The sequence below is a fragment of the Salvelinus alpinus genome, chromosome 12, assembly GCF_045679555.1.
Source record: "Salvelinus alpinus chromosome 12, SLU_Salpinus.1, whole genome shotgun sequence".
Lineage (NCBI taxonomy): Eukaryota > Metazoa > Chordata > Actinopteri > Salmoniformes > Salmonidae > Salvelinus > Salvelinus alpinus.
In genome coordinates, this window is record NC_092097.1 from 5,554,603 (window position 1) to 5,578,288 (window position 23,686).

Sequence of the window (23,686 nt, forward strand, 5' to 3'; positions counted from 1 at the left end):
TTCCCTAATATTACAGACTTTATTCATTAAGAAATACAAAGAGTGAAACCGGTACATTTCAGAGACTTATTAAAAATACCAGAGATAAAAAACATTTCCACCACATGTAAACATTATAGCAGTGTTTGTGGCTCTGCTCTACTTCTCTCCAACTTGAAAATAAAACTATAAAACACTGTAGGAGTACAGTCAGTGTGGGGTTGGGGGGCGGAGGAGGAGTCTGAGGGGGTTGGTGTGGCAGGTAAGAGGGGGGCTAAGGCTGTAGCAGTCAGGTTGTAGACGTACACACTCTCTCTTCAGTTAGCAATTTTCTCAATCTCATCCAGATCATCTGTGTCCAGCTTCTCAATTTTCTTATCTGTGGATGATGGGGAATAAGGATTAGGTCATTCTAAAGACTATTGTCTTATGCAGAGAAATATAACATATTATTGTTTTTCCTCAAAAGAAAATGGATGACTAGCTAAACTGGATAAATCTCTGCCGTGGACATAAGTAGTCTGAAGTTATTTTGATCTTGGTTGATAATTCATTATTTCTGTGTCATATAGCATGCAGAAATTAATATAGAGAAATATTGCACAACATAACATTTCCATCGTGACTTACTGAAGTGATCCTGGATCTTGTTGAGGACATTCATGCTGAACTTGCTGTCCACCATGTTGATGGCCAATCCCCTCTTCCCAAAATGACCTGTGCGGCCAATCCGGTGCAGGTACGTCTCATTGTCTGGGTTACCGTCTCTGTCCACCGGCAGGTCAAAGTTAATCACCACGAAAACCTGCTCCACGTCGATACCTGGAGGGAAGGTCAGAAAGACAGATGAGAAAGGGTGGATGGACAGATCATTTGGCGCCGACAGATAGGGCTGCTGTGCTTCTAGCGCTTAGGAAACTTTGCAGTATTTAGTTTTTTGGGTGCCATTTCTTACATTATTAGCCCAGATTTTTTGGTGTTATTACATACAGCCGGAAATAACTTATGTATATCAGAGTGGCGGCTACTCAGAATTACGACAAGGAATATGATGTTCCCAAATCAGATCCTTTGTTAGTATCCCCCAGGGCAATTGAACTGATTCCAGAAGCTGAACAAAAACACAGCCGGGAGCGGTGAAATACTCGGAGTGGACTTCTAGTCCGACTCAGGAGGTGACCACCCACCGCTTCTGAGTATATTACTCGCTAATGTTCATTCTCTGGATAATGAAGTTGACGAGCTCAGGGCGAGGTGTGATAACAGAGGAACTCAAGTCCTTCTGTTCACCCGACCGTATTACCTCCCAAAATAATTATCTTTGGTTAGGGCCACAGCCATGCATATTCCCCCTCAAGCCGATACCACGACGGCCCTCAACTTCACTGGACTTTATGCAAACTGGAAACGACATATCCCGAGGCCGCATTTATTGTAGCTGGTGATTTTAACAAAGCAAATCTGAGAAAAACGCTACCGAAGTTCTATCAACACATTGACTGCAGTACTCGAGCTGTTAAAACACTCGACCGCTGCTACTCCAACTTCTGGGATGCCTACAAGGCCCGACCTCCCTTCGGCAAATCTGATCATGAGTCCATTTTGCTCCTCCCTTCCTATAGGCAGAAACTCAAAACAGGAAGCACCTGTGCTAAGGTCTATTCAACGCTGGTCTGACCAATCGAAATCAACGCTTCAAGATTGTTTTGATTCCGCAGACTGGGATATGTTCTGGGTAGCCTCTGAGAATAACATTGACGACCACACTGATACGGTTGGTGAGTTTATCAGGAAGTGTATAGGAGATGTTGTAACCACTGTGACTATTAAAACCTACCCTAACCAGAAACCGTGGATAGATGGCAGCATTCGGGCAAAACTGGAAGTGCGAACCATCGCATTAAACCATGGCAAGGTGACTGGGAATATGACCGAATACAAACAGTGTAGTTATTCCTTCTGAAAGGCAATCAAACTGTCAAAACGTCAGTATAGATACAAAGTGGAGTCGCAATTCAACGGCTCAGACACGAGACCCCGACATCTTGCTTCTGGACAAGCTAAACAACTTCGCCCGCTTTGAGAATAACACAGTGCCACCAACGCGGCCCACTACCAAGGACTGTGGGCTCTCCTCCGTGGCTGACGTGAGTGAGACTGGAATATGTTCCGCGATTCTTTCGATGGCATTGAGGATTACACCACATAAGTCATTGGCTTCATCAATAAGTGCATCGATGACGTCGTCCCCACAGTGGCCATACGTACATACCCCAACCAGACACCATGGATTACAGGCAACATCCGCACTGAGCTAAAGGGTAGAGCTGATGCTTTCAAGGAGCGGGACTCTAACCCGGAAGCCTATAAGAAAACCCACTATATGCCCTCGACGAACCATCAAACAGGCAACGCTTCAATACAGGACAAAAGTTTCATCGTACTACACCGGCTCAGACGCTCGTCGGATGTGGCAGGGCTCGCAAACTATTACAGACTACAAAGGGAAGCACAGCCGCGAGCTGCCCAGTGACACGAGCCTACCAAACGAGCTAAATTACTTCTATGCTCACTTCGAGGCTAACACTGAAGCATGCATGAGAGCTTAAGCTGTTCCGGACGACTGTGTGATCATGCTCTCAGTAGCCGAAGTGAGTAAGACCTTTAAACAGGTCAAGATTCACAAGGCCAGACAGATTACCAGGACGTGTACTACGAGCATGCGCTGACCAACTGGCAAGTGTCTTTACTGACATTTTCAACCTGTTCCTGACCGAGTCTGTAATACAAACATGTTTCAAGCAGACCACCATAGTCCCTGTGCCCAAGAACACTAAGGAAACCTGCATAAATGACAACCGACCCGTAGCACTCACATCTGTAGCCATGAAGGGCTTTGAAAGTCTGGTCATGACTCGCATCAACAACATTATCCCAGAAACACTAGACCCACTCCAATTTGCATATCGCCCCCAACTGATGATGCAATCTCTATTGCACTCCACACTGCCCTTTCCCACCTGGACAAAAGGAACACCTATGTGAGCATGCAACACCATAGCGCCCTCAAAGCTCATCACTAAGCTAAGGACACTGGGACTAAACACCTCCCTCTGCAACTGGATCCTGGACTTCCTGACGGGCCACCCCCCCCCAGGTGGTAAGGGTAGGTAACAACACATCTGTCATGCTGATCCTCAACACAGGGGCCCCTCAGGGGTGCATGCTCAGTCCTCTCCTGTACTCCCTGTTCACCATGACTGCATGGCCAGGCACAACTCCAACACCATCATTAAGTTTGTGAATGACAACAGTGGTAGGCCTGATCACAGACAACGATGAGACAGCCTATAGGGAGGTCAGAGACCTGGTCGTGTGGTGCCAGAACAACCTCTCCCTCAACGTGATTGGAGACAAAGGAGATGATTGTGTACTACAGGAAAAGGAGGACCGAGCATGCCCACTATCTCATGGACGGGGCTATAGTGGAACAGGTTGAGAGCTTCAAGTTCCTTGGTGTCCACGTCATCAACAAATTATCATGGTCCAAGCACACCAAGACAGTCGTGAAGAGGGAACGACAAAGCCTATTCCCCCTCAGGAGACTGAAAAGATTTGGCATGGGTCCTCAGATCCTCAAAAGGGTCTACAGCTGCACCATCGAGAGCATCCTGACCGGTTGCGTCAAAGCCTGGTATGGCAACTGCTCGGCCTCCGACCGCAAAGCGCTACAGAGGGTAGTGCATACGGGACAGTACATCACTGGTGCCAAGCTTCCTGCCATCCAGGACCTCTATACCAGGGGGTGTCAGAGGAAGGCCCTATTATGTCAAAGACTCCAGCCACCCTAGTCATAGACTGTTCTCTCCGCATGGCAAGCGGTACTGGAGCGCCAAGTCCAGGTCCAAAAGGTTTCTTAACAGCTTCTACCACAAGCCATAAGACTCCTGAACAGCTAATCAAAGGGCTACCCAGACCCCTCTTTTACACTGCTGCTACTCTCTGTTTATAATCTATGCATAGTCACTTTAACTACGTACATGTATATATTACCTCAACTAACCGGCGCCCCCGCACATTGACTCTGTACCGGTACCCCCTGTATATAGCCTCGCTTGTTATTTTACTGCTGCCGTTTAATTATTTGTTACTTTATTTTCTATTTATCACTTCGTTTTTTATTAACTTCTTAAAGCATTGTTGGTTAAGGGCTTGTAAGTAAGCATTTCACTGTAAGGTCTACTATACCTGTTGTATTCAGGTGCATGTGACAAATAAAATTTGATTTAAAAACGTATATGTGACACAATTTGATTTGAACATTTTACAAAGGTAGTGTACACAATAGTTTCCCAAGTAGAGATAGACCTGTGTAATGAATCAGTCTACTACAGCCATGTGCAGGAGTCAGAGTTGTTCTTGTATGACTACCTTAACTGAAAGTCTTTCTCTAAAAGAGCTCTCAGGTCTATGTGTTCTGATGCATGTCTGTATTGTCCCTGAGTGAGTCCTATACTGTAGACAATTTCCACTGGGGTCAATACAGATCATTCAATACAGTTAAATGCATTCGAAGCTCCCGTTAGTATGGTTGGTTGAGTAACCTCTGGCGCAGACGTTGGTGGTGACCAGGACCTTCTCCTTTCCTTCTCTGAAGCGGTTGATGACAGCAGCTCTCTGCTCCACCTGCATCTCCCCACTGAGCAGCGCCACCTGGTGGCCCTCCCGGGACAGCTCACCTGCCAGCCAGCCCGCCATCTTCCTTGTCTGAGGGAGAAGGGGGGACAGAGAAGGGGGATAAAGTATACTGAGAGGAACACCACATACGAAATCAACCCCCTACCCACTTGAAACCGCTCCCCTAGCACCTTGTGTAGATCTGAGTTGATCAAATAGGTGTAAGCAATATGGTAATACTGCTTACACTATTAAAAAATGTTCAGGTTTAAAGCTTGGCAGTTGGGATTGAAAATGTCCTGATATTCCACATCTCTTATCTGACAAGAAATAAAATATATTGTGTGTGTTTGAGATCGACTACACTGCAGACAGACTGCTCCGAGTCACTGATCTACAAATCACCTTGCTTTCCAAATAACTACTTATTACGTGATCGTGATTAGTGATTCTGCACCTGCAAACGTCCAGATTACTCGCCCCCCCGAATAACTCCTCTAACTCACATGACAGAAGATCATGGCCTGAGCGATGGTGATGGCCCCGTAGATGTTGCAGAGGGCCACGAACTTCTCCTCTTTGCTGTTACAGAGGACGTAGTACTGCTCGATGGTGTCCAGCGTCTCCTCTTCCCTCTTCAGCTTGATGATGTTGGGGTCTGGGACGATGCGCTGGGCAAAGTTCCACACAGTCTCCTCAAACGTGGCAGAGAACAAGAGTATCTGACACTGTTTGGGTAGCATCCTAAAATACAGAGCGAGAGAAGGGGGGGAAAGGGGTCAGTGTGGTGTGTTTTTTTAGACAATATCCTTAAACACAGAGGGCAGAGGGGATCTGTGTGTGTGCGTGCGTGCGCGCGCGCGCGCACGCACGCACGCACCTTTGAAAGCGAATGCTCTGGTCTTGGTGTCCCTGTGTAGCAATCAGGACATCAGCCTCATCCAGGACAAACACTTTAATCTTCTTGGGGTCGATGAATTTAAACTTCAGACACCAGTCCAGCATGGTGCCTGGCGTCCCAATCACTACCTGCTCCTGGAGCTGCGTGCCTCTTTGCACTGTGGGGGGGGGGGGAGAGCGAGATCACCCTTTTCTCACTACAGTGCTAACCCAAACCAAACTGTGGGTCTGGTATTTACGTGAGACTTGCGAAGCAAAAGTCCCGACTTTAGCCCTTCGTCGTACTACTTCTTATTCTTCCGCTGGCTACTCCTCTTACACCGTTTAAGCTAGAAACGCCATTCTAACTTTATAATGTGTAATCTGGGTTAGGTTCCTTGCGTACAACTTTGATTTGCATACATCATTTGCATACATCTTTAATAATTAGTCTTTCTTCTGGTCCATCCATTCACTTTAAAAATGGGACTTTTTTTCTTTCTCAACACTCTAAAGCAGGGGTAGTCAACTACTCTTTGAGAAGGTCCAGTGACACAAATTTACTAGGTGGCAAAGTTCCGAGTTTACATCGTCCTTTATCGGCACTGTGGTACAGCGTAGTAAGACAGTTGTCAACATGTTGTTATATAAAAATGTACATTAAATGAGACTAAGCATTTGAATTAATTACAACTTCCTTTTGAATGTAAACGTGCAACATTGCTAAAGAATAAAAGTGGTTGCATAATTGTTTATGCATAAAGTGTACTGTGAACCATTGTACATGGGCCTTGAATTAAAAAAATAAATTGCATGTATTCTGGAGAAGAAAGGAGAGTTGAACAGAAATAATAATCTGAATGCCAATCTGAACGTCACTGTGGGCCATGCATTATTCACGTAGAAGTCACTCTGGGCCTTTCCATTGCATAAGTGAGAGAAATTACACTGTCTCCTGCCAATGCTTTGAACTTTTGCACAAAAGTGTGAGAGCAACTCAAGACACTGGAGGTGTTCATTGGTGCGCTTGGTGCTGTATTTGTTTTTAAAAAGAAGTTCATTGTGGAGAAGACTGATTCACAGCTGTATGTGGAGCCAAACACGGTCAGGATGTGTAATGCCAGTTTCTTGAGAACAGGGACATCAGCTGCAGGCAGCATCTTTCCCCAAAAAGTTACAAAGTCAATCACCAGCCTGCTCCTTCAAAGACACATTTTCTTGCAGCTCAATCAACTCCATTTGCAGTGATGCAACATCTACCAATCTGAAGACCTGTTTTGCTTCTTCTGACAACTTTGTCATATTTGTGACCAAGAAGTGCTTCTGGATGAGCAGCAGCAGTTCTCTTCCAATAGTAAAGTCATCAAAGCGAGCCATGAAGTTATCCATCAGCTTCTGGATGAAATCAACATGGTTGGCAACATCTTTGTCTCTCTGCATTCACACCAGAAGATTTGGGAAGTGGACAAGTTCTCCCTGGAGATCATTCTTGAAAAAGCTCCAATTTCTTCTGGAAAGCCCGGACTGCTGTTATATCATACACTGTGTCGTCCCATCCCTGCAGATTAACATTCAGTTGATTAAAGGAGTGATGTCATGTCTGTCAAAAATGCAACTGTTTCCATCTTCTCCTCATCTTCCAAAAACTCTGAAAACTAAGTTGCCTGGTCACGCTTTTGCTCCGAGTAAAACAAAAGCTTTGATTTCCTTCCCAAATGGCCCACAAGCATTCCAAAACCCTGCCGTTGCTGAGCCATCTGACATTGTGCAGTAGTAAGTCCTCAAAACTGGCATTGGCCTCTGTCAGAATGCCTCGCAGCAGTTGATGTTTCTCTCAAAATGTTGATCAGTTTAATCATCGTTGTCATGACTTCAGAATATTATTATTTTCCCAGACTGGCACATAGGACAGATTGATGGATGATGCAGTGATATGTCAGGTCTGGGTGGTCCTCTTTCAAATGTGCAACCAGTCCCCTCATTCTTCCTATCATGGCTGGAGCGTCATCTGTGGTGATGGAGACCACGGACTTCAGATCTATCCCCCTTTTTGTCATTCTCCCTTTGATGGCCTCATGGGATATCCTCTCCCCGTGTCTGTGCTTCTAGATGTGTTAAGCCAACAGCTCCTCACAGAATTCCTTCTTTGTTTCGTTATGAAATGTAACAAACACCAGAAGCTGGGCATAATCAGTGTCATCTGTTGATTTATCCACAGCTAATGAAATGCATGTTGCATTCTGAATGGCCTCATCAAGTTGTGAAGTTAAATCTTCAGCTAATATTTCAGTTCTCCTCATTGTTGTGGAATCTAACAGTGGGGTCTGTTTGATCTTTTCTCTGAGCTCATCTTTTTGTTAACCTTCAAGCAAGGTGTCAGCAACTTCACACATGCATTATTTTACCATCTCAGCGTCTGAACATGTTTTTTGGTGTTTTCCCAAAACCCAAGCTATCCTCAGTGAAAACTCCATGGCACATTGTTGGGCTATCAGGGAACTGACAAGGACTTTGGTGAACATCTCATATTGGGATTTGAGTTGGTTAATCTTGTTTGTTCTCACCTCCGTGTTCAGGGGCTACATCTGATCCAATTTACTATGTCTGATGTCATAATGGTGATTAACATTGGGACTTTTCACAAGAGCTAAGGACACACTGCATATCAGGCACATATGTGTTAGTTTTGTGCTAGTTGGAGAATGAATACATGCTGTTCCATCCAATTGTCTTTGAAAATACGGTTTTCAGAGTGAACCTTTATTTTTTACAAGCTATATTAACAAAGATACTGGTAACTAAGTTTCTTCTATCTGTGATTATGACAGTTGAACCACGGTCAAAACTTTGTTTCTTTCTGCCTGCTTATCCCAAGGTTCCGCAGAGGATATTTGGATTGACGTGATTGCGTAAGACGCGGTTTCTTGTATTTGCATATGACTACGCGATTGGATTAGACGGGGCACTAGTAGTAGGTGGCCGTTGCTTCGAGAGAGAGAGCAAGAAAGAGAGGTTGCGGAGTTAAAGAGTGCTGCGCCTGGTAGATTTTTTAAAAGCTGTCTAAAAATTATTTATTAACTTTATGTAACAAAATGCGATGTGGTCCAGTCCGGATTGACCCTTCTCTGGGCCCGGACCCGGTCCACCAGTTGAGTTTGTGTTACGGGATTTTTGTGTTTAATGACTAAAATATGTATACATTTGACTTAGATGTTACTGTATGAATGAAACTTATTATAATCATAATGCTGAATATAATGTGTTCCTTATTAGAAAGAATGGAGTTATCTTCAGACAGGCTGGAATGCTGTGTTCCTTACAGGACATTCTGTCTCTACCCAGGGAGGGGAGAGACCTTGGGCTGGTTGTAGATTGTTTAACAGGTGGCAGACAACGTAATGAGGCTGTGAACTGTATTGCCATTGTATTCTAGAGGAGGATGGACATTAAAACCTATGACATCATCTTTATTATATAACCTGATGTAAATTGTACTATGATTCAGTACTCTCGAGAATAAACGCTATTGATCGATTGATTTTGAGACTGGTTTCTGTCCATTTTATGCTGATAAGTATCTTACAAATTCTTATGTATGGGCAGAGTGTTTTAATTGAATTGGTTGATAAACATAGGAATTAAATTCCTCCAAAAGTTTGGCTCTTCTAAAACTTCCCATTGTGACATCACTAACAGACACTGTAAACAATGTCACTTTTGACACATCAGCTACTTTGACCACTTTGCAATCAACTTAGACAAAAAGTTAAAGCATATGAAATCTTCCTGTATTTCTCTGCTATACAAATCTGAAATATTAACAGAATTATCTGATACCAATAAAAAAAACTTTACAGCTGTTTAAGTAACTGCATCAACAACATTTTATCTAACTTTTTATAAACAACACCTTATGACCATTTCCCCAACAAGTTAGACAAAAAGTTAGAGGGTATGACATCTTCGTATATATTTCTTTCAAATCTGTTTGCAGAACAAAACTATATCAGCTACGGATCTAACGATACATCTGTTTTAGGAACTGCATTAACACATGTATTTTGACCACTCCCCCAACAAGTCAGACAAAGACTTAAGAGTAAGAAATCTTCATATTCAAATCTGGTTTGAACAAAAAATATATTCTACCAATAAAAATAAAAAGTTAGCTGTTTGTAGGAGTTTAGAGTGACAAAAAAAAAGCTAGCTAACAGCTCTCTTATGTCTTATCATTATGCAGCCCAAACAGAGCTGTTGCTATGGATACTCACACAAATTTAGAGGGTATGACATCTTGGTCTATTTCTGTGCTATTAAAATCTGGAACAGAATCTAGAACATAATTATTCTACCAATAACAGCAGTTTGTCAGAGTTTCGAGTGACGAAAAGCAGTTCGCTAACACCTCTCTCATGTCGCTTCATTGAGTAAAGCAAATTGCACCGTTGCTATGGATATCAATGCATTTCGGACGGCAAAAAGGTCCATACACTAGGAAAAAAATATATACAATTCTCGACCTCTCCTCTTTCACCATCAACTCCAAACCAACGCTGAGACGTTCAGACTGACTTGACTTAGATTGCTTGTCAAAAGAATTTTGATACTATACACACTTTTTGAACTAAAACCATTTTAAATGTGCATAAATTAACCTGGATTTTTATTTTATACTAGCATTTTGCAACCTTTTTTAAGAGACAGTAAAGGACTAAGTAACACACTTACGTTTGTTTCCTCTGATGGCGTAGACTAGTTTGACCTCTGAGTAGTACTTCCCCATCTGCTCAATGACCTTCCCTGTCTGTAGGGCCAGCTCATAAGTGGGAGACACACACAGACACTATGGGAGAGGAGAGAGGAAGGTGTTAGATAAAAGTGGTATTAAACATCTCACCTACTAATGCCCAAAATATGCCACTATGAACAATGGAGACACACCCATGCAGTCTTGCCCCTTTACACCTGGGTCATGTTCATTAGGCACGTTTGGACGTACTACCTGTAACTGTGTCTACTAATGAATATGACCCAGAGGTCAGGGTTCAGAGGTCAGACTCACCTGAGGAAACTTGTTGTTGGGGTCGACGTGACTGAGCATGGCCAGGACGAAAGCAGCCGTCTTCCCCGTCCCCGACTGAGACTGGGCTATCAGGTTCTGTGGGCTGGCAGCCGCGAGAGCACGGGACAGATCAACAAAAAGAGTAGTCACCAGAAGAGAGGAGAGAGAGAGAGCTTGACAATCGTTTAATGGCCATGCAGAGAAGTAAAATGAAAATGTATTAAATGGGGAAGAGCAAGATAGAATGAGGGAGGTAGACTCTTGGTAGTGATCTCATGTTATAACTCAAATCTAGAGGAAGCTCTCTGTAAACTCACGGTTCTGCGAGCATCAAGGGTAAAGCGTTCTCTTGGATTTTGGAGGGGCGGTTGAAGCCCATGGCGTATACTCCCTGAAGCAGCTGAGGTTTACTGTGAGGACGGGAAGGGGGGAAAGGACACAGTGAGTATTAAAGGCCGAGTGCAGTCAAAAACACGATTTTTTTCTGTTTTATATATTTCCACACTATGAGGTTGGAATAGTTCTGTGAAATTGTGAAAATGATAATGTACTTTTAGTGTAAGAGCTGTTTGAAAACCCTGCTTGAAATTTCACCCTGTTTTGGTGGGATGGAGTTTTCGCCTGCTAGCGACATTATCAGGCATTACCAGTCTGCGTTTCAAACACCCTCGTCCACTTACCCTCGCCTTATGCCCTTGGGGGAATCCCCATGGCCATATTTGTCTTCGGTCCAAATGATTTGCCAAGCAAGGGAAGTTTGCAGCGTTAGCCCCTCAGCCCTCATTTTTAAATGGAGTTTGCGAGTGTACAATTATGTCCACTTCGGGGCCTGAAACGCCCCATAATTCAATTTGCGATGATTGTACATCCGCTAAGAAAAGTCACCAAAACATAAAACTTCAATGTCGATATGGAGTCAACACAAAAGTGTAAGTAAAAACGAATGTAAATAAGTTTGAAATTGTGCTACTAATCCACAAACACGTCTCGTAAAAGTAATGTTTTTGTTAGGTTAGCTTTTGGAAATTGTAGAAATAAAACATTTTTTTTCTTCAGAAGTAGCTAGGCAGGCTAACGTTAGTTAGCTATTTAATTTGCTAGCTATCATACAGTTAGCGTATATTAATAATTGTATAGTTAATATAAGTAGACATGCAATCATAATTGACTGTAGCGCATATAAAGCACCCACAAGCTATTGGTGGCTGAATACACAATCGTCGCGGGACGAACGAGTGACAAATTTCCAGGCAAGGGCGGTCCATTTAAAATGAAATTTCCTTCCTCCCTCCCTGGCCCTGCAAGTGTAAACTCGTCAGACGTCATGGTACGTCATCAGAAGTGTCCACTTAATTTGAGGGCTGAGGGGAGAGGGTGTGTCTGTTAAGTGTTTGGAATGCAGCCAATGAGTTTCAAACCTAGTTAAGGTTACATATCCCTCCATTAGGCTCGTCCAATTAGGTCCCTCCCTCAGACCACTCCAAGACAGTCTTAAAGTTATTGCTTGAGAAATTGCTCATTGCTAAGCAGATTTGCTTATTTTTTACAATTTTAATTGAAAACAATCACAGTAAGGTACTTAATTGTTACCCAGAAATTATTTGACAGAGATAAAGAGAGAAAATGAGACAGGGCAACATGGGAAAAACACATTGGTTGTGTTCAATAAGACTCACAACTGAAAATGTTTTAAAATATTTTGCAACAGAAAGCAAAAATATATATTTTTTTTTTGGGGGGGGACAAGTTAATTTCAGGTATTCCGTGCCCGTTTGTCTGTTTCCTTCCATTTGATGCCTAATAAACACAACCCCTGTATGTGCACTCTTGACCGTCTATAGCTGGACAGTTTGTAGCATTACTTACAGCCGCAGCTCCTCAAATGATTTTACGGAGTAGAGTGGAGAGTTAGGATCCCGCTGAAGGACCTCTACTTGATTGGTTGTGTTCACTAGATTACTGCGTATCAACTTATTCAACAACGACTGTGCCGCCTTGTCATCTAAGGAACATGAAATACACCAGAAGAGATGTCAGTTTGGACAAGTTGAAGAATGGAGCAGTACTTTGACAACATTGAACATTTCCATGAACATCTGATCATTGAAGGCGACCCAGGCTTTCTGTCAAAGTAAGCTTAAGCATACTATAAATAAGTAACAGTATTCCTTGAGGCCAAGCTGTAATGGTCTGTTGTCTTCTGTCTTGGTTGTGCCCACCTTTATCGTCTTCCTCCTCTGTTTTGTTTCCCTCGCCTCCTTCCATCTTTGCAGGCGTTGAAGCACTTGCTGCTGCGGTTGTTGTCGTGCCTGTGTGGGTTCAATATGTTATTTGTTAGCTTGTATTCTCAGGACAAAGAATACATTTTAAAAGAAAATATGTTTATAGACCTGAGAGGCTGAGAACTTACATCTTACCATTTTCCTCATGCTTGTCTTTGATTTGCAGGCTACCAATCTAGGGAAACAAAAACCTTGACTGTTTTTTGGCACGTGCAGGAATTTTGATTATGTTGTTACTTCAGGTGCACACTTTCAATTACAAACAAAGACTCATTGCTGGCTTTGACTTAGTTCTCGAGAACCCATTGGAGTCATGAGAAGGGCTAACTTTGACTCAGACAACTGACACAGCCAAGTGCACTGACAGGTCGATGAGTGGGTAAAAATCAACAACTATTCACACACGCATGCATGCCCGGCCACTTAGGAATCGTCAGCTCCCTGGACAGGTGACATGCTCATGAACATGTCGCGAGAAGCAATAATTGAAATCTAGTACGAAATCAAATTGTGTGCAATAAGCGTAATGTCATGCAATACCATCAAAACAACCACTTGTTACTAGTTGATCCGGCTAGCCAAGTTAGAATGTTAGCTCACTTGGTTAACTAGCTAGCGTTAGTCATCATGATGTTGATCGGTTTTAGGATTGAGGGAGTGAGTCATGCATACAATGTTCATTGCTTACAATACATTTAGGTAAGTTGCCATGATTAGACAAAATGGATAGACAGAGGACGCGGTAGCTCGATAACTAGACGAAGCATAGGCAGATGACTAACATTTCGTCAAAGCGCAGTTCGGCTAGTGTTTACCGATTCCGTCGCGGCTTCTTGTTCGTCCACAGCCTGGGCCCAGGAGTCCGTTGCCATGATGTCAGCTGTTGTTCAGTCACACTCGTGCTCTTCTCACCACCGGATTCCCTCTAGTTTCAACACCGAACAGACAACTGAGCTAGGAAAGTGTTTCCAAAGTCTGAAAAATAAACGAATTGTACAATGACGTGACGGGATTCGGCTCCAGATGGTTTCCACTAGTTACCACAGCCACAAAGTCAACATCGATTTTTGGTCTTAATTCACGGTTAGGTTTAAAATCAAATTTTAAGACAAGTATTTGTAGAAATAGGCGGGTTGTATGACTTTGTGTCAGTGGTAACTAGTGATGACCGCTCTGGAATGCACCTGTACGTCCGTAAAAAGGTCTGGATGGAGAATGAGCCAAGAGCGAGCAAAATAGTTCCTCCCAACACCCAACTGGCACAAAAAAAGTGCATTCAAAACGCTTTAATTCTATGTTGTGCATTTACAGGAAATCGCACTTTCGGGATAATATTATTGTATTTCCAACGGAGTTTTAGACATTTTCTCAGTAATTGCCGATGCGTTCAATAACTTATCTGCCGTAAAAATGTTCTCACAATATGAAATACTTTACTCAACCTTTAGATGTCGCCCTAAACATCCTGTCTTGGAAAACTGGGATAGTGGTTGCGTTCAAGTCATTTCATAGATTTTAGGGAACAGTTTCAAACTATTTACAATGAAGATGAAGACTTCGGCAGTAGGAATCCATTCATAGCTCATGTAATGGCTGTGTCCAGTTATTTATAGACAGTCTATGGAATTGTGTTCTGAATTTACTCTTGTCACATCGCTGGATGCAAGCAAGCCCAACGCCCTGACCCACATAAGCACAGGGCACCTAAAGACCCTGTTCTCTCTCTCTCTCTCTCTCTCTCTCTCTCTCTCTCTCTCTCTCTCTCTCTCTCTCTCTCTCTCTCTCTCTCTCTCTCTGTCTCACATACACTTTCACTTTCTCTCTCTCTCTCTCTCTCTCTCTCTCTCTCTCTCTCTCTCTCTCTCTCTCTCTCTCTCTCTCTCTCTCTCTCTCTCTCTCTCTCTCTCTCTCTCTCTCACACACACACTCTCACTCTCTCTCTCTCTCTGTGCGCATGTGTTTGTGTGTCCAGCTGCATTGTCCAGACACGGCATTGATTAAACCCACAGAGAGCCAGAGGTCACCTCTCTGAAGCTTGACTTCCCTGCGGCTACTGCTGCTGCTTCATTACATGCAGAATTGATTTAACACCTTGCTTGGTCTCGTTCCGCTGGGATGGATGGACAGAGAGCGAGAGAGAGAGACGGGATGGATAGATGGATGGCGAGAGAGAGAGAGTGAAAGAGAAAGAGAGAGAGGGGGATGGATGGATAGATAGAAAGAGAGAAAGAGAGAAGAGGGAGATGTATATGATGACAGTGGCTTTGGATTGTGTGGAGGAAGACCATATTGATCATTGTTCCCATGTCACTCGTCGATAGTGATCATCAGTGCATGTTGAGGTATCAGAGGAGGTGTGTGTGGGGACTTTCAGAGCTTTAGTTTGGAGATACATTTATCAAGGCTTTAAAAGGAGTCTGAGTTTATTGTTGCCTTACAAACGGCGGCTGCGCTGGAGGAGGTATCCATGGCAACCGAACGTGTAAAAGTAAGGTTTAAGGTCCCCCGAGAATTTTGGAAGAAACAAAGAAGAAAAGCAACATATAATCACATCAATGAAACTCAATGGTGTGTGTGTGTGCGTGTCTGTGTGTATATATTTTGCTTTTTTTTTTTACCAACAAGCAGGTTTGGGGTCCATTACAATTTAGTTTTCAATTCCAATTCAATTCTTGAATTCACTCATTAAGTCGAGTATTGACGTTGAATTCAATTCGACCTTCAACAGTCTTCAAGTTTTGGAATTGGAATTGAATTGGAATTGTAAAAACATTTCATCTTTGGATTTGAATTGAATTGGAATTCAATATTTTTTACATTTCCAAGTTAATGGAATTAATGTACTTAGTATCAAACATTTACTGCAGGATTTGCTTTAAATCATTTTATTTCTATATTTCAAGTATAGCTAGGCAGTCTAAACAGTGATACGATCAGCCTGAGAGAATTGGAATTTGTAGAATTGTTGGGGATAATATTGAATTGGGAATTTCATTATTGGAATTGACCTAACATTGGAATTGAGAGGAATGGAATTATCTCTGAATTCAAACACTGACCTGGAATTTGAATTTAGTTAAATTGAATTCACAGGGAGAAGGAATTAATTTGAATTTAATTTGTGGAATTAACCACAACCATACTTACCAGACTTACCAATGCACCACATCATCTACATATATCTAGTAGACTGTGTTTACCATTACTGCAGGTACCAAACCATTGTCAATGTGACAACTATAGAGTTACGGTAGATATAGTTGTATATGTGACAATACATTGTTTTCACAAATGTTGACCTTCAAGCCTGTGTCTCTTCACTCAGATGCACTTTGGCTAAATCAATTTGACAGTTTTATTTTTTACCAGTGTCGAAGTCACATATTTTTACAGGTACCAAACCATGGTCAATATGGCAATAATACTATGATCAGGTTCCTTCACATCCAGATCCAGTCTTTACTGTTTCCTCAGTCTCATTGTGAAGGTGCTTGGCTGTTCGTTTGTCTGCTAATGAATGAGATCAAAGGGAGGCTGAACCTGTAAACTGGTTGCAGGTCCCTGTGGTCAGATAGCAGGGATTAAAGAAGAATCTCCTCCTCAGTCCTCATTTGCATCCCAATTGGTACCCAATTCCCTATGGGCCCTGGTTAAAAGTAGTGCACTATATAAGGGATAGGGTACCATTTGGGACCCTCTACTGCTCTGTTCCTGGAAGACATTAACATGCAGTCCATGCCCCCCCTCTCTCTTCCTCTATTTCTCTGTCTCCCTCTCTCTGTGCATCTCTATCTCTTTCTATTTCTCTCTGCCTCCCTCAGAAAACATGCACACCCACGCCAGAATTAAAATGGTGATGCAGCAGTTGTTTTCTGTCTTAGAGAGAGAGAGAGACGGAGAAAGAGAGGTAGAGAAAGAGAGTGAGAAAAAGAGAGAGAGATCAAGGCTGGTTGTTATTCTAGAGGCTTAGTGAGCGAAGTGAGCGGTGCATACTGGACATCACTACGGAATTACAATGGCTATACAACATCCCATAATAGAAGCATGTATTAGCTAGGGTTTTCACCACTATTCTTCACTGGGATGCATAGAGCATTGTTGCACACAGAAATGCATTGGATAGACTGGACATGCATATCTGTCCTACATGATAGGGAGTCATTAATTCCATTCCAAATGCCTTCTCTCTATCTGCTACGTACTTCTGAGTGATGATGTGTCCCACAGTGAATACTAAGCATGTTCTTGGTTTACCCGACTGAGTGGCTTCTTGAACAGGGGAGCACTACTACAGTCCTTGAGGGCCGCTGTGTCTGCTATGTTTCACTTCTCCCTTTGGCAGTATTTTGGGTTATTCGTAGCATTAATGGATAAGATAGGTGCCAGGAACAAGAGGGAAACCAGCTAGTTGATCATCCCTGGGTTAGTGGTTATCAGTCTTGCATTGGAACAAACTATTCCAGAACGAATGTAAAAATAAAAAAGGAAAAAACAGTAGTTCTGGGGTTATGCAATGGCTAGTTGTCCACTCCCTAATTTAGAGGGTTCTAGTAATGTCTAAGCAAAACGAGACTGCAGGCTGGAGTCTCAGGGGTGAACTGGGCTACAGTTTGGTAAACCGAGCTGTTTCCCCCAATAGCTGGATCATGACATAACTCATGGGGACCAAATAGCTGCAGGTTCTTTGAAAATATTCAAGGTTGCTTTAACCTAGACCTAGTCCAAGTTGATGCTGTTGATGCTCCCTGCCTTGCTTTGTTTGTCAGGTTCATGGCCCCGCTTCAATGTCCTCCATCACTCAACAATTTTTAATTCCCTAATCATTTATTGATACTATACTGACAATCAAATTGCATATCAATAATGTAGAGCAGGGGTGTCAAACTCATTCCACGGAGGGCCTAGTATCTGCGGGCCTTTGGTTTTTCCTTTCAATTAAGTCCTAGACAACCAGGTGAGGGGGAGTTCTTTACTAATTAGTGACCGCAATTCATCCATCAAGTACAAGGGAGGAGAGAAAATCCGCAGACACTCGGCCCTCCGTGGAATGAGTTTGACGCGTGATGTGGAGGGTTCAGTGTAGTCGTATAGCCGTGTTGATTCAAAATGCTTGTGCCTGTTGTGCTCATCCATGCTTGCAGACTTTGGTTACGTCCCAAATGGCACCCTATTCGCTTATATAGTGCACTACTTTTGAATTATGTAGGGCAGGGCAGGGTTTCCCAAACCCCTGGGTGCACGTTTAGTTTTTTGCCCTAGCACTACACTACCCTAGCTGATTCACATAATGAAAGAGTGATGATGAGTTGGTTATTTGAATCAGCTGTGTAGCGCTAGGGCAAAAACCAAAACATGCAACCAATTGGGGCCCAGGGAAAACCTTATGTAGGGAATGGTGTGCCACTTGGGATGCAGCCATACAGTACAGTGAGCTATGTTTAGTTGCATGTGGTCTGTGGAAATCGCATGATTGTTATCTATCTGTGTAACAGTTTAACTTTAGTATGTCCCCTCGCCCCGACCCGGGCGCGAACCAGGGACCCTCTGCACACATCAACAACAGTCACCCACGAAGCATCGTTACCCATCGCTCCACAAAAGCCGCGGCCCTTGCAGAGCAAGGGGAACCACTACTTCAAGGTCTCAAAGCGAGTGACATCACCGATTGAAACACTATTAGCGCGCACCACCGCTAACTAGCTAGCCATTTCACATCGGTTACATCTGCAACACTGAACTGAAGAGGAGACGAGCAGCAGCATATAGCATCTAGAGCACGACAAAATGTTTGTTGTCATTCTCGAATTTGTTTTTTTATTTTTGCAAGAGTGAATGATATATCGCCTTGTGAAAGGGAGAAATGATACAAACCCCAAGCGACAAGCCATAATACAAAGAACTGATACAATTGATTAGAAGTGAAGTAAAAACAGAGCAACCATGACCAAGATTACATATTGAGAAATAGCAAAATGTTGTATCTAAAAACATGTCATATGTACAGTATCTTAGTAGATGTACACTGTCCTTGGATCATGTCTCATCATCTATTTAAAGGTAGACTCGGGTATATGATGTAGATGCAGAAAGTAAACAGCACCGTGGGTCAATTTCCGCCACAACCAAGAGAGTTGAAGCGTGAGGCTCAACTTTTCCGCTTTTTTGGTCCCCTTGCTACCACGCTGTAACAGCGTAAAGTGGACCCATGCGCAGATACTGTGTGTGACTGTGAGAGAGCGAAGTCTTGCATCTCGCTCATCTCAATATCTCCGGTGCTGCTCGTGGCAATGACATTTCGCTGAGGCTAACTTTAATTCAATATTCGGCTCCTCTTTATTACATGTTGTATTGTATGCAAATGCACCATTGCATTGTTATTCTCCAACTCCAAAGAGGACAACCAGCAACAACAGTTGGCAACGTGTGCTAATTTCATCCACATGATATACAAAAAAAAAACTTTCTCTAACGCCTCACTGTCCTGTGTGTTTTGGCGCAAGCCAATCACGCATGTAGGACAAATTAAGTGACCAATGGCGGATTTCCACCTAGGTCACCATGTTTTATTCAGGAAGCTCGGCACGCGTACACAGTTACATGCCATTTCGCCCCGGGGCCCTATACACAATCCCTGAACGTGCGTCACAAATGGCACCCTAGTCACTATATAGTGCACTACTTTGGACCAGAGCCCTATGGGTGAAAATTATCACCATGCATGAGGCCAGAAAGCATTCCGTTTTTTTGTGTGGTGTTGTTGTGTAGCAAGCAGCCTGGTTTTGATATTGCTGATTGGGGGTGGGGATTTGGGAGTGGGTGGTGGTGGAGTGTGCCGTTCAATGCAGGGGAGAATACAATCTGTGTGTGTGTTGGTGTGTGTCTGTGATAGCAGCTAACTGTAACTTGTTGCTGAGAAAGAGGAACAGAGGGAAAGAGGGACAGAGAGAGATGCATGATGCATATGATTCCTTATGCATGTTGGATGGACACCTACACTACCGTTCAAAAGTTTGGGGCCACTTAGAAATGTCCTTGTTTTTGAAAGAAAAGCTTTTTTTTTTGGTCCATTAAAATAACATCAAATTGATCAGAAATACAGTGTAGACATTGTTAATGTTGTAAATGGCTATTGTAGCTGGAAACGGATGATTTGTAATGGAATATCTACACAGGCGTAGTGATCAGCAACCCACTATCAGCAGCCATCGCTCCTGTGACCCATTGGCACGTTGTGTTAGCTAATCCAAGTTTATCATTTTAAAAGGCCAATTGATCATTAGAAAACCCTTTTGCAAATATGTTAACACAGCTGAAAACTGTAGTGCTGATTGAAGAAGCAATAAAACTGACCCGTCTCCATGTCAACAATGAAGAGGCGACTCTGGGATGCTGGCCTTCTAGGCAGAGTTGCAAAGACAAATACACATCTCAGACTGGCCAATAAAAAGAAAAGATTAAGATGGGCAAAAGAACACAGGAACTCTGCCAAGAATGCCAGCATCCCAGAGTTTCTTATTCACAGTTTTTTTTATTTTACCTTTAATTAACTAGGCAACTCAGTTAAGAACACATTTCTTATTTTCAATGACAGCCTAAGAACAGTGGGTTAACTGCCTTGTTCAGGGGCAGAACGGCATATTTTTACCTTGTCAGCTCGGGGATTCAATCTTGCAACCTTTGGGTTACAAGTCCAATGCTCTAACCACTAGGCTACCTGCCGCCCCAATAGGCTACCTGCCGCCCCAACTGCTGATGTTGAGACTGATGTTTTGCGGGTACTATTTATGAAGCTGCCAGTTGAGGACTTGTGAGGCGTCTGTTTCTCAAACTAGACACTCTATTGTACTTGTCCTCTTGCTCATTTGTGCCCCGGGGCCTCCCACTCCTCTTTCTATTCTGGTTAGAGCCAGTTTGCGCTGTTCTGTGAAGGGAGTAGTACACAGCGTTGTACGAGATCTTCAGTTTCTTGGCAATTTCTCGCATGGAATAGCCTTCATTTCTCAGAACAAGAATAGACTGATGAGTTTCAGAAGAAAGTTTTTTGTTTCTGGCCATTTTGAGCCTGTAATCGAACCCACAAATGATGATGCTCCAGATACTCAACTAGTCTAAAGAAGGCCACTTTTATTGCTTCTTTAATCAGAGCACAGCTGAAAACTGTAGTTAACATAATCGCAAAAGGGTTTTCTGATGATCAATTTGCCTTTTACAATGATAAACTTGGATTAGCTCACACAACGTGCCATTGGAACACAGGAGTGATGGTTGCTGATAATGGGCCTCTGTAGATATTTCATAAAACATCAGCCGTTTCCAGCTACAATAGTCATTTATTTTAACAATGTCTACACGGTATTTCTGATCAATTTGATGTTATTTTTAGTGACCCCAAACTTTCAAACGTTAGTGTATGTTCATGCATATGTTCACGTGAAAGAGCAACTAAGACATGGTGTGAAGTCTGTCACACACAGATCAATGCAGACATCTCTCCTTAAACTCCCAGAACATTGTATTATGCTAAAGGATATATACTGTACACAGCATCTAAAAAGGATTGACGAGTGCATGGGGATGGATGGAAAGCGATCAAGCAGCACAGTGTGAAAAAGGAATCTCTGAGAGCTCACAAGGAGAGGTGGAGATAGAGAGGGAGCAATGGAGAGACGGAAAAGGGAGATGGGAGAGACAGAGGGGGGAATAGAGAGGGGGAGGGGAGAGGGGGGAGAAAGGCCATTTCGTGATGAGACATGTAGTGTTACGACAGCATTATTGTTACTGTGAAATTAAGTTGGTTAATTAACATCTGCTCATGATGATGATGCCACATGCACCAAAATCGGTCTTGCTAAAAAAATCCTCTCCTCTTCTCTCCTCTCCTAGTCAGTCGTTTCCCTCCAAAGGCTTCGCAGCAACAAAGCAACAGTACGAGAGAGCCTGGCAATGGTTGCCATGGCAACCATCCTGGTAGGTCTGAACCGACCGTTTCGCTCTGGTTGTCTGGCGCACGTTTCAACACATTGAGCCTCTGCTCTCTCTGTTTCTCTCTCTACATCTTTCTCGCCATCTCCCTCTGTCTTCCTATCTTTCCTCCCGTCTCTCTTTCTCTCGCTCTTTCTCTCCCGTCTATCTTTCTCTCCCTGTCTACTTTGCTCTCCCCACCTCCTCCTGTGAGCTCACAGATTTCTTGGAAAACGGCACGTTGTTTGACGATAATACAGACTGGTCTCCATCTGTCTGTCTCTTTCTCTCTCACTTCTGATCTAATGATATTGTTCAGTTTCATCTGCTAAAATAAAGGTGTGAGGAGGAGGAGGGGGCGTCAGGCATGAGGCAGAAACGTGTACTGGGTCTTTGGTTTCAGATTGGGAGCTGGCGCAGTAGGCTACCAGAGAAAGAAGGAAACGTGGGAAGAAGATGAAGTCGTGGATCAAAGTCCTTGTTGAGTCATGTCATCTTCACTTCCTGCTGTGACTGAAGTTGGTAGCATATAGATTTCAAAACAGGTATCACGTCCTAAGCTCAACTCTATTTTGGAATCTACCTGTGACAGAAACATGTAAAAACCCTGAAAACAAACATAGCAATCTATTTTCATATCCTACAAAAACAGAATTTTTTTAAACTGGCCGGCTACTGTGATTAAAACACAACAGAAAAACAATTTCCAACAGTAGCTAGGTTTCCATCCAATATGTGCATTTTCCCACCAGTGCTACACTACATGGCCAAAAGTATGTAGACTCCTGCTTGTTAAACATCTCATTCCAAAATCATGGGCATTAATATGGAGTTAATCCCGCGTTTGCTGCTATAACAGCCTCCACTGTTCTGTTAAGGCTTTCCACTAGATGTTGGAACATTGCTGCGGGGACTTGCTTCCATTCAGACACAAGAGCATTAGTGAGGTCGGGCACTGATGTTGGGAGATTAGGCTTGGCTCGCAGTCGGCGTTCCAATTCATCCCAAAGCTGTTCAATATGGTTGAGGTCAAGGCTCTGTGCAGGCCAGTCAAGTTCTTCCACACCGATCTCGACAAACCATTTCTGTATGAACCTCGCTTTGTGCATGCGGGCATTGTCATGCTGAAACAGGAAAGAGCCTTCCCCAAACAGTTGCCACAAAGTTGGAAACACAGAATCATCTCTAGAATGTCATTGTATGCTGTAGCGTTAAGATTTCCCTTCACTGGAACTAAGGGGCCTAGCCCGAATCATGAAAACCAGCCCCAGACCATTGAAAAGGTGGCATCCTATGACGGTGCCACGTTGAAAGTCACTGAGCTCTTCATTAAGGCCATTCTACTGCCAATGTTTGTCTATGGAGATTTGAATGACTGTGTGCTCAATTTTATACACCTGTCAGCAACGGGTGTGTCTGAAATAGTGTCCATGCACTTTTGAATACATAGTGTACATTTCCACCTCATGCGGATTAAATAGCATTGCATGATAAAGTAGTACACACAAAATGTACTTTTTCGCTTAAGTTTTCATGTACCGAATAAAAATCGAAAGTTCAATGTGTTTCCATTGCATTTTCAGCTTTACCGATAGTTGTGTCACAAAAACTGTTTACATTGAATAGCAAATGTGAACACTGGGATTGGCACCTGTGTTCTAGTCAACATCTCGCAGATACAGTGGGGGGGGGGGGGGGGTAGGCTGTGCGGTTTGGCTAGTCTACATAATGAGATTATTATGGATAAACAAGTCGAGCGTTGATCATCATGTCATGTCATCATTGATATTTACAGGGAAGCAGCATTAAGCTCGTCACCGTGCACTTTCACTACCCTATGAAGTTC

General features: G+C 43.1%; 1 protein-coding gene and 1 long non-coding RNA gene across 3 annotated transcripts; one reads left to right on the plus strand and one right to left on the minus strand.

The window, feature by feature from the left end:
- On the minus strand, positions 1–14,142 carry LOC139536512 (ATP-dependent RNA helicase DDX19A-like). Of its 2 annotated transcripts, none has more exons than XM_071337073.1 (12): positions 13,695–14,142; positions 13,015–13,054; positions 12,817–12,906; positions 12,464–12,599; positions 10,915–11,007; positions 10,598–10,700; positions 10,264–10,378; positions 5,537–5,714; positions 5,163–5,400; positions 4,584–4,746; positions 610–801; positions 1–358 (listed from the first exon to the last, which is right to left on the minus strand). In XM_071337073.1, the coding sequence occupies exons 1-12, from the start codon at positions 13,749–13,751 to the stop codon at positions 297–299; spliced, it is 1,467 nt and encodes a 488-aa protein (XP_071193174.1). In that variant the 5' UTR covers positions 13,752–14,142; the 3' UTR covers positions 1–296. The 2 variants fall into 2 exon arrangements, with proteins under 2 accessions (XP_071193174.1, XP_071193175.1); XM_071337074.1 differs by having other exon boundaries at positions 13,008–13,054.
- Positions 12,595–23,506, plus strand: LOC139536514 (uncharacterized). Its single transcript, XR_011667318.1, has 3 exons — positions 12,595–12,728; positions 21,763–21,846; positions 22,244–23,506. It is a non-coding gene; the product is annotated as an uncharacterized lncRNA (long non-coding RNA).
- Positions 23,507–23,686: the final 180 nt, after the last annotated feature.

Bases quoted from the DNA above. Each gene is read 5' to 3' on its own strand.
- LOC139536512 (XM_071337073.1), bottom strand. From the start codon at position 13,751: ATGGCAACGGACTCCTGGGCCCAGGCTGTGGACGAACAAGAAGCCGCG. The intron at 12,600-12,816 runs GTGGGCACAACC...CATGTTCCTTAG, and splicing joins AGAGGAGGAAGACGATAAAG to ATGACAAGGCGGCACAGTCG. The intron at 5,715-10,263 runs GTAAGTGTGTTA...CCCCCCCCACAG, and splicing joins CGCCATCAGAGGAAACAAAC to TGCAAAGAGGCACGCAGCTC.